We start from the raw sequence: 11820 nt of genomic DNA, 5'->3' as shown, positions 1-11820 counted from the left end.
TTTCCTCACACTCTTAGTAGGTGAAAATAAAAGCGATGTGTTGTGGCTCAATGTGGGGGGTTTATGGGGAGGGGGGCAAGTTTGTTTTTGGTTTTTTGTACTTACCCTGACATTCATGTTCATTTAATTCTTTACTTGGACTCAACAGTTTTCTAGTAGATGGACTCCTTTTCATTTAATATTCTAAAAGTTTTTATAAATAATAAAAATCAGCATCTGCTTCATGTTTAGTCCGTTTTAATTCACTGCAGTTCATCAGAAAATCAATAAGAGTTTTAATCAAAATTTTATTCTGCATATTTTGTCTTAGAGCTTCGGTCTCTCACATGAACGTACAAGAAGAAACAGAAGTTTCTCAAATGTAACATTTACATGTCAGCTGACAGAGGAGTTCAAATACATCTGTTTGAAATTTCATCAGTAAATAAACATTTTCATGTTTGGAGGAAACGGGTCTCTCTTGTACATGAGACATGAGTCTCAATGGGACTAAATGTATAAATAAAGGTTAAATAAACTAAAAATGATGCTCAAAATATTGATATTCTTGCACGTTTCACATGCGCTATAATCTATTATGTCACCAGGGTCAGACTAAATAATTAAATAATTTTTACAATTAGCAGAGTCAGGCGCAGAAATGTTTAAATGTGATAACTGATTATATGTTCAGAGTTGCATTTAATACTGATCCTCAACTACAACAGACTTTATTTTTTCAGTTACTATTTCATTTTTAAATTAATAAAAAGTCTGAATAATTAACCAGATCAAAGACACAATGTACTACTGACTGTTGGCTTCTGTGACTGTTTTTACAAGTGTCATTGTCTTGATTTATCCACTTCTTCAGTTAAAACTCCAGCAATGATTCTGTGAGATAATATTTAGACATTTTGTATTTTTCTTTTGTGATGAAACCAAATTAAAAGTGCATTTCATCACCCTGTATTTACACATGTATAATGATAAAGTTCAAATAAGTTCATTTGTCAGCTGTGAGTTGAGGATTTGAGCTGTTTCTCTCACAGGTGAAGAACACAGATCCTTCCTGGAATCATTCTTGAAGCAGAGTTCCTGCTTGTAACTGTCATTGTGTTATTAAAGTGAAAGCCACAGCTAACGGTGTGGAGGCTGCAGAGCAGAAACCCACACAGCCCGTCTGCTGCAGGAGAGCAAGTTTGATATGTGAATGCTACATTCATATACGTCGTTATGCATCAAAGACTGAAACGAGAAACACGTTCATCAGAATCAAGTCTTTATTTTTACATAAAACAACTACACTGTTACGGTAGGTTTCAAGCATCAACCCACATGAATGGCACAGCTGCATGATCCTGGAGTGAAGCCAAGAGGCACCATTACTTTTTCTGTAACGTTTAAAGAGGAAAAGATTTTGAATGTTTGAAACCCGAAACTGAATAACTGGTTCAAACACAGATGTGCTGGACTGCTCTGCTCACTGAAAACGTCATTATTTTCTCCAAGCGCTAGATGATGTTTTTTTAAACCTGTGCTGAATCTGTACAGAACGAGTTTGTGATTGTAAGAATAAAACTCACATATTCACTATACAAGGACCCAGAACTGAGAAAGAATATATCTTTCATTTCATTTTTTTCATTTCATTTATTTATTCATTTTCAGGCACAACAAATACCTATATTGAACATAAAATACACAAAACAAAAAACAAAACTTGCCTGAAAAAGGAGTGGGATGAAGAAAACTTATTAAATCCCACCCCTATACTCACTCATCAACAAAAAAAAAACAATAAACTTCCCGCAGCTACGCCCATCATTGCAAACAGACCCATCAACAGCCCCGGGCAGATACAAGCATCTAAGCGGCAGCTCGCAACCAACAATTAGAGCCTTCATAACTGAATACAGAATATATAAATTATAAATTGCATTACCACAGGTAACAGGCAGTAATAACTACAAGTAACAGACACACATACATATACATACATATATATCTACACACACAAGTACATATATGTACATACATACGCACACTTTATTTTTTATTTTTTATTTTGGAATCCATACCAGCAATGGTAAGAGGACAGACATTACAGAGCACACTAAAAGCATCACTGAGTATACTGTGACCAGACCAACTGTTTGTAGAGAAATTTAAATCTATGAATATTTTTGCATTGTTTCAATTGTAAACTCAGACTGTTCCAGATTTTCACACCACATACAGACACACAAAAACCTTTACGGGTTGTTCGAGTTCTGGGTAATTTGAATTCTCCAAAGCCTCTCACATTATAAACCTTTTCTCGAATTTCAAATCTAGTTTGTAAATTTGCCGGTAAAAGTTTAGTAAAAGCTTTATACAAAATTATGGATATATTGTAATTAACCAGATCCTGGAATTTAAGTAACTTTGCCTGAAGAAAGAATTTGTGAGTATGATCTAGATAACCAGCCTGTGAATAATACGCAGTGCTCGTTTCTGTACTGTGACTAATGGATTAGTTGTATTTTTATATGTGTTTCCCCACACTTCCACACAATATGTAAGATATGGAAGAACCAGGGTACAGTACAGAGTACGAAGTGCATCTTTATCAAGGAATTGTTTCACTTTGTTCAAAACTGCGAGGCTTCTGGAAATTTTGGTTTTTATGTGTCTGACGTGGGGTTTCCATGAAATTTTGTTATCAATTATAACTCCCAAAAATTTGTTTTCACTCACATTATCAATTGGTACACCTTCAATGATAATTGGTAATTCTATATTATATTTTAAATTACCAAAAAACATTGCATTTGGATTGGTGGAAAAGGGAACAAGCCACCTTCTCGTTATATACAAAGTGCAACAAATGTCATGTAAAGAAAAAAACCTTTCCTCTTGTGTTATCAGTCAAGAAGAAAAATATACATTCCTTAAAAAAAACCAAGCAGCTCTTTACTATAATGATCATAGCACACGTATGTTCCCCGTCTTTCTGCAGGGTTTTGATAGTTTGCATACCTGACTGAGAAAAAAAACAAAACCTTATACAAAAGAAAGAAGACTCCATATGAAACATTTACACTTTAAAAAAACGACTGTTTTAATATTTGCATATCTATTTTATACTTTCAGGTGGTTATATTTAAGAAGGGTATAAATGATAAACATTTCTCCAAACCACCAGGCATGTCCCAGCGGGAGGTGGTCCCGGGGCATGACCCAGGATACGTTGGAGAGATTATCTCTTTCGGCTGGCCTGGGAACGCCTTGGTGTTCCTCCGGACAAGCTGGAGGAGGTGACTGGAGAGAGGGAGGTCTGGGCTTCTCTGCTTAAGCTGCTGCCCCTGCGACTCGGCCCCGAATAGGAGGAAGAAGATGGATGGATTTTAGCAGCCACAACTTAATTTATATGTCTGCCTGCTCATGTGGGGAAATCTGAGTGTGAAAGATGCCAATCAGAAAGCAGTCAGCATGTGTGCAGTTGGTGGACGCTCCCTTGTTTGTGAGCATCATCAGCAGAGAGAGTCCACAGCAGTACACCAGACTCTTCACTATCAGCACTGTGTACAGCAGGCAGAGCAGCTTCACCTCGTGTATAGAAGGAAGAGAAGGAAGATAATCTGTGGGTGGATAAAGAAAAGGAGTCAAATGTTTGGAGCTGCAGTGAGAAATGTCAGTCCTCTGCTGCTCTGCTCTCTTTGACAGCATCTCCACATGAAGCTGAATCACTGCTGAACACAGTCACCAAGCCTTCATTACCTTGTTGTGTTTGGGCCTCCACTGTGCCCCCCTCGTGCTTCACCCAGCAGCTGTATTTATATGTGTCAGAATGGCTCCCATCAACCATCCTGATGGCAATGGTGCGTCCCGCCTCTCTGAGCTCCAGCTGCTCTCCCTCAGCAGGGGGCAGCTCCTCCGCTTCTCCGCCGTTCTTCTTCTGTCTTTTCCAGGAGAACTGGACCAGAGGAGGAAACATGGCTGAGGCCACACACAGCAGGGAGCTGTTCCCCTCCAGGTGGGCTCTGGATGCTGCTGGGTACACGCTCACCACGGGCTTCACTACCTGCTCATCTGAAGTTTGACAGCAGCAACAAGCAGCACAGACACACATTCACACAGTCAGCAGCAGCTTCCAGCACTGCACTGCATTCAGTCTGATCCTGGAAACTACATGGACTCTGATCACTAAACTACTCATCAGCACAAAGTTCACTACATACACTGGATTCAGTCTGATCTGGAAACTACATGGAAAAACATCACATGGAAACTGAAAAACACTTTTAAAAACAGAAATACAGTTAAATGGCAACTGTGTTTGCTCGCTTTTTTTTTGTTTTTTTGAGATTTCTATAAAGTACCAGTTTGCGGAAAAACATAATTACAATTAAATTGAATGAATTCAATAAGATTTTTACATATTTAAATAACATATTTATCTTCACATAAAATTACAGGATTATGCTCAGCACTGTACTTATCTAAAGATATAAAGACAAGAATGTCTTGTAATGCTTCAGCCTTCATTCAAGTTTCATTTTGCCTCTTACCTGTATTTAATTTTATTTAATTTTAATAACTGTACACTCTGTTTTTGGTAACTATTGTCCATGATGTAAATAAGTTTTAAAAAAAAAAGTGCTGTTTGTTTGTATTTGTGTTTTTCTGGCTGCTGTTACAACCAAATTTCCCCTTGTGGGACAAATAAAGGATGTTAGTATATAGCCTTAACTTTATCCCCCGTTTATGTTTTGCTTTCAGAGGAAAAATAAACACAAAGAAAACATTTTCATAAAAGAACACAGCACACGTGCATCTGTATTATCTGCATCACGGGTTATATAAATGTTCTTTACAACAATGTATCCTACTAGAAAATGTTTATTATAGTTTACAACAGACATTTTGATCAATATATATTTCAGTCTCATTCCAAGAAAAAAGTGTAAATAACTATTTTAAACATTTTGTTTCAACTTTAAAAGTTAAACACTTTATTCCATGTTTGGGAAATTCTTTGTTATAGCAGCCGACATGAAATAATCCACTATGGTCACATGATTAACAATAAACAATCTGAAGAGGAAGTTTTAAATTGTGCGCTATGTCACTCTCATTAAACCCGTTTGCATATTCTACAAAAGCTTTTCATTATTAGATTAACTTTTCTCATGTACTTTTCATTTACTATACATCCAACATGCGTGCCAATATGAATTACTTTGTGCCAATCCAATTTTCTATCAAATGTATAAAATTATAGTAATTAGCATATGCAAATTACTTTTAACATTCTTTAAAATTTTGAGACTATATATGCACAATTATATTTAACCTTTAAAAAATGCTCTTAAGAACAAAGACGCTGTGGAGATTCTGAGTAAATAAGCTGAATTTTATAGATCAGGATATTCACTGTGTAGCTAAGATTGGACTTTTAGGACTCAATTTCCTGCAACACTGAATTAATTTTATTTTCTTCTTAATTCTCGATTACTTACAGAAGAACAGAAAGTATTTGAGGAAAATAAATGTTTGATCTTACCTGTTACATACAGTTTAGTTCCAGAGCCGAAGATGTCGTAATCATAGCCTCCTTCCACAGTGAGAAACACTCATACAAAAACCTGCCTGCTGTTCAATGATCAGCTGAGATGGAAGAGTCCAGATGATGCCAGAATGCCATTTTTCCATCCATCCACTTTCTTGTTTTTCATGACAGCTAGGATAGGTAAATTTTTTTCAATCTAATATTTATATCAACACGTCTCTTCTCCTGTTTTTAGCCATAACCAGGGATGCACTGGTTGTAAGTAAGTCCTCCTACTAGGATTAAAAACCTGGCACTATTGATCATGTGCCTTATCACATGAGCCAAGGTTTCATGTGAAACTACCTTGCCATGCGATCAAGTGATGCAAGATTTGAGTGGATGTTAAGGTGCCTGGGACAGGATCTCAAAACTGTACTGTAGGTGGCAGACTGTTGATGTTGTTGGCCACCGCCTGTGTTCAAGGATGGTCATTCACAATGGACATAGATGGTTTATTTCACTCTTTCTGCCTTCTGTGTCCAAAATGTGAACATTGGTATCCTTGAAATGCGACCTTTGTCCTTTAGATGCAGATGGACTGCTGAGTCTTGTCCTGTAGGGGTGGCTCTTCTATCGTCGTCAAAGTAAACTTTATTGTCTCTCTGCTATATACAGTGTAGTATATAGCGAGACGAGACGATGAGGCTCCAGTTACAGCAGTGCAAAAGAACAACAATAAATATAGGAAGAGTAAGAATAAATATACACTTTACACTGAACACCGGTAGAGAGTTCAGGAGTCTGATGGCTGGCGGGAAAAAGCTGTCTCACAGTCTGGAGGATCTGGCCCCGATGCTGGGGTAGCATCTGCCGGACGGGAGGAGGGAGAAAAGCCCATGTGAGGGGTGTGAGGGGTCAAGCACGATGCTGAAGGCCTTGCTGATGCAGCGCTTATGGAAGGTGTAGTCGAGAGAGAGATGTTCTGATGATCATAGCAGCTGATGTGACGATCTGATGTAGCTGGCTGAGGTTGCCAACTTTTCAGTTTCTAAACCACACGGGGATGCAGGTGGTCAGAACACTCTCTATGGTGCCCCTGTAGAACATGGTGAGCGTGGGACAAGGATGGTTGGCCCGCCTTAGGCATCTCAGGAAGGGGAGGCACTACTGGGCCTTTTTGGTGATGGAGGCGGTGTTGATGGTCCAGGTAAGGTCGTCTGAGATGTGAACTCACAGGAACTTGGTGCTATTAACAGTCTCTACCGTGGAACCGTGGATGCTGAGTGGTGTATGGGTGGAGCCAGTCTTCCTGAAGTCGACAGTCATCTCCTTGGTTTTGTCCACATTCAGTGACAGGTTGCTCTCACTGCACCAGAACGCCAGCTGCTGAACCTCATCTCTGTACGCTGACTCGTCGTTGCTGCTGATGAGTCCAACCATGTTTGTGTCGTCAGCGAACTTGATGATGTGGTTAGAGCTGTGCAGGGCAGGGAAGTCGTGTTTCAGGAGGGTGAACAACAGTGGGCTGAGAACACGGCCCTGAGGAGCTCCTGGGCTCAGCCTGATGATGCGGGAGATGTTGCAAACAATTCGGACGGACTGAGGCCTCTCTGACATGAAATCCATGTGCCATCCGTTCATGAAGTGGCTGTTTGGTTTCTCCAATGTAGAGGTCTGAGCATTCCTCGCTACACTGTACAGCAAACACCACGTTGTTAAGTTTGTGTTTGGGAGTTTTGTCTTTGGGATGAACCAGTTTCTGTCTGAGTGTATGGCTGGGTCGGCAGTAAACTGGGATGTCATGCTGGGAGAAGACTCTCCTGAGTTTCGCTGATAAACCGTTTCCATAAGGAGTGAAAAACTCAGGAGTCTTCTACGAGTACGACATCCCAGTGCACTTCAAACTTAAAGAAGTCCAGTCACTTTTCTTCCCAAGCTCCCTAGATAAATTACTATAAAGGCCCCCAAATAATGAATATTTCTGAAAATGTGATTTTTCAGCTTTGGCTAAAACAACATGTTCAGTACTATATTAAGGTTTGCATTATATTTATTTGGGCGATCGTGGCTCAAAAGTTGGGAGTTCGCCTTGTAATCGGAAGGATGCCGATTTGAGCCCCGGCTCGGACAGTCTCGGTCGTTGTGTCCTTGGGCAAGACACTTCACCCGTTGCCTACTGGTGGTGGTCAGAGGGTGACGCCAGCGTTCAGCAGCCTCGCCTCTGTCAGTGCGCCCCAGGGCTCCCCACAATGTAGCTTGTTCCATCACACCAGTGTGTGAATGGGTGGATGACTCAATGTGTAAAGCGCTTTGGGGTCCTTAGGGACTAGTAAAGCGCTATACAAATACAGGCCATTTACTGTTTATTATATTGAGTTACTGTATGACTTCAGAGGCACAACTTAGAAAATAAGAATGTTAATTTAAGAGAAATCCAAGAATTTACTTACGAATCAAAAATGTGAACAAATCTACTTTAGGCGATAACACTTAACACTTCGTGTCAGACACGCTGGGAGGGAGTGAACGCTGGTGCGTTTTAGCTGCCGCTGCTCTCTTTCTATACTTATTGCTTAGTATAGTTGCACAAGTTTGTTTTACTCTATGAACCTGTATTGTCTGCCAGGTAAAGTGTTTCTCTGCGTTACCTGTTCGGCCATATTTACTGTCAGCTATTAGCTTCAGCTGTTAGCCGCTGGGCTGTTTTTGGACAGCTGGCTTTCAGACATTATAACATCATGACTGTTAAGGTCCTCCAGATCTCCAGACTTCAGACTCTTGCTCTACTTTTAAATCATGTCTTAAAACCCATCTATTCAGAATTGCATATTCTTCATCATGACTGTCTTAGTCTATTTTTACCTTTTTTAGCCTTTATGCTTTTTTTTTTAATTTTTTGTTTACCTTATGTTTTTATTTTGTTGCACTGATGTAAGGTGACCTTGAGGACCTTTAAAGATGCCGATAAATAAAGTGTAAGCAATGAGCTCAATTCTGTCAGATCCACAGAACATCTACCATCACTTCAATATGACAAGCAATCATGGGGAAGCAAAAGCTTCATTACCAAGTGCTGCCTGTGATGTGTTTTTAAACTTGTCTTTGATCTCCCCTGAGTATCTCTTTTTATCCTACTTCAGACAATCTCACTTTTAGTACTGCCGGACAGTAGCACAGTTCTATTCTCAGTCTTTTTTCTAGATCCTTCTCCACAGCTCACACATTCTCCATTTCTTGTCTACATCCTTGTTCTTTTCTTGCAGTTTATCCACAGACTGCATTGCAGTCAAGGAACCTAGTAGAAGAAAACAGAAGACCTGAAATTATTCATCGTATCAGCTTTGCTCATTAAAAGCAGAAGTCCCTACATGGGCCACTACTACTATCTCTAAACATTTCTGCCCTATCAGTAATCTCTACATCAGTTTTCAGGCTGAATTTAATCAAATTTAGTTAAATCTTTATGGTTCGTGTTTGTCTTAGGTAAACAGTGCATAATGGTGTATGATAACCCATGTTTTTGCTCCAAAAACGTGTGGTGTAAAACCTAAAAGTACAAAAAGAAGTTCTCCCAGCTCCACGGCCCATTGGTTGCCGCTTTGTAATATTCTAGGAGTTCAGTATTTGTTGAAGACATCTGAGAGGGAATCTTGGGCCTCAGTCAATACAGGCCCCCACCATACTAAGAAAATTGAATATGAAAAGTACCTAAGGGTTAAGATGCAAACACACATTCATCCATCCGTTTATTTTCCTCTGCTTTAACCGGGGCCAGGTTGTGGGGGCAGCAGCCCAAGCAGAGAAGCCCAGACCTTCCTCTCCCCAGCCACCTCCTCCAGCTTATCCAGGGGAACACCCAGGCGTTCCCAGTCCAGCTGAGAGATATAATCTTTCCAACATGTCCTGGGTCTGCCCCAGGACCTCCTCCCGGTGGGACAGGCCCAGAACACCTCACCCAAGAGGAGCCCAGGAGGCATCCTTGTCAGATCCCCGAAACACCTCAGCTGGCTCCTTTCGATGTGGAAGAGCAGCGGCTCTACTCTGAGCCCCACCCAAATGGCTGAACCTCTCGCCCTATCTCTAAGGGAGATGCCATTCAACCTTCGGAGGAAGCTAATTTCCACCGCTTGTATCCGCGATCTCCTTCTTTTAGCCACTACCCACAGCTCGTAACCATAGGTGAGGGCAGGGATGTAGATCGGCCAGTAAATTGAGAGCTTTGCTCTCAATCAATCAGTTTTGCCAACACACATTCCTTTCCCTATTTAGTAACACAACCAACTTGTAGCTCTAATTGAAAAAGATACGTAAGATTGTAATAGCTGCTTGAAACAACAGCAACAACAAAGAAACGGCTTTCCATTTCTGGAGCAGGACAGCCTCAGTATGGTTGTGATTGTGAAGAAATACATACACCTGGGCTGTGGTTTACTGCTCTCTTCCTGTCACAAACTCTGATTGACATCTCTGTATGCTTTGGTTTTTGCTCAGGCTGCAGGCATCATTTCTCACTGTGGGGTGCGTCCTTCCAACAGGCACAGTAATAAGTGGCCGAATGCTCAAGTTTAACTTTCTCTATCTTCAACTGGTATCTGTTCTGTTTAATCTCAACTGAAAAATCATCTTTCTGGGAATGATTAGAACTTGACTCAACTCTACCATCATCAGTATCCACGACAAGAACTAGCCTAAATGGTTCAGTATCTTTCTTCTGGTACCAGATCAAACCAGTATAGTCACATTCATCATCTCCACAGCTGAAGGAGACACTTTCTCCAACTCTCCTGGTCAATGTTAAATCCTCCTGAATCATCTGTGCTGCCATGGTAACCAGTGCTGTAGAGACACAGACAGATAGATGAAGGTTAGTGTGACAGTGTTTGTTACAGGTTGACTTTGTTGGCTCCTGATTGGCTGGAAACACTCACCTGAACACAGACAGCACAGAGCAGCAGCTGGGAGGAAAAGCATTTTGTGCAGTGGTGTTTCCTCTGGTGAACCTGGGGAGAAGTGGCGCTCTGATGCAGCTGAGGCCAAACAAGGATGAGCTGTGAGATCAGACGGGTCTTCCCCCTCCGCTGATATGCAGCAGTTCTTCAAAGCTCCCATCAGCCCCTGCAGTCCACAGAGGAACGTACCGCTCCTGACTGACAGCTCAGCCAAAGCTGCTGTGGTTTGATCATCTTGTGTTGAATACCACAGCATGTAAACACCATCTGGGTGGCATAATTTACAAACATTTAGGTATTTACTAAAACACGAACTTGATTTTTTTTTTAATTATTACAGACCTAAAATGCTCTACTGCATCTTTTTTAATTGCGCTCAAAACTCTGTAACCAAATAAAATTCTGCTCCTCTCCACATTCCTGATTAAGCTCGATTTTTGTCTAACAACTCTCTGTAATTCCCGTGTTATACCACAGGATGATATTTCTTTGTGTTTGCTAATTTATTTAAACCACGCTTCAATTACTTGTATAACTCTACACTCATGACACCCAAAAAAGAAATCAAATCTGAATAAAGACACGATTTATCATCAAGAACTTCACATTTATGTTTATATCCACATTTACATGTTCACACATACATGCCTCACTCCTCTGACTTTAAAATCTTATTAGAAAATGACTTCCATCCTCTGCACACTCTGTATCAACGAAGTGTTGCAGTTCAGTGAAGGCGAACAGCTGATTAAAGTCAGGAATAAGAATCCTTTTTATTGTGCTGTGGTGCATCATCAGCCTTTAACGGACACACAGCGTATAGTTGGGGATTTTAACATTCACATAGCCGATGACTCTGACCACTTTGGTTTTATCAACATCATAGATTGTTTTCATTTAACCAGCCATGTGTCACATACCAAAGGAGACACTGGCACCTGATTTTACATTGGGTTTAAGTGCAGTTAAAGCCACTTGGCAACACATGTGTTACAGAATTGTGAATTAATATGATTGTCATTGTGCAAGATGATTAGATCTTTAACAAGACCTAACAACAAGAACCCACAAACATAGAATAAAAAAATTAAAAATAAATAAATAAAAAGCTCACTTACCGTTTGTAGATATAGAGCCCAAAACGGTGGTAGCTGTAGCTGTTGGTAGACCGAGAAATATACCAGTCGGAAGGTTCATGGTTCAATCACTGGCTGTTCCAGGATATTTGTCATGCCCAATATCCTCGATATCTGAGCTCTCCGATGCGTATATCTGAATATAATTATGTGTGATTTTAGATAGAAAGCTCTTAAGTAGAAAAAAGTGCTTGGGTGAATGAAGCATGTTTTATAAAGA

The 11820-nt window shown here is 40.3% G+C and overlaps 1 protein-coding gene across 1 annotated transcript; it reads right to left on the bottom strand.

Annotated features, from left to right (window-relative positions):
* Positions 1–3372: 3372 nt before the first annotated feature.
* On the bottom strand, positions 3373–10524 carry LOC113010309 (immunoglobulin lambda-1 light chain-like). Its single transcript, XM_026149339.1, has 5 exons — positions 10444–10524; positions 10028–10351; positions 5528–5575; positions 3728–4053; positions 3373–3666 (listed from the first exon to the last, which is right to left on the bottom strand). Exons 1-5 carry the CDS (start codon positions 10484–10486, stop codon positions 3388–3390), a joined length of 1020 nt encoding a protein of 339 aa, XP_026005124.1. The 5' UTR covers positions 10487–10524; the 3' UTR covers positions 3373–3387.
* Positions 10525–11820: the final 1296 nt, after the last annotated feature.

This window comes from Astatotilapia calliptera, chromosome 18, assembly GCF_900246225.1.
Source record: "Astatotilapia calliptera chromosome 18, fAstCal1.2, whole genome shotgun sequence".
NCBI lineage: Eukaryota > Metazoa > Chordata > Actinopteri > Cichliformes > Cichlidae > Astatotilapia > Astatotilapia calliptera.
This window is presented reverse-complemented; position numbering and strand designations above follow the sequence as displayed.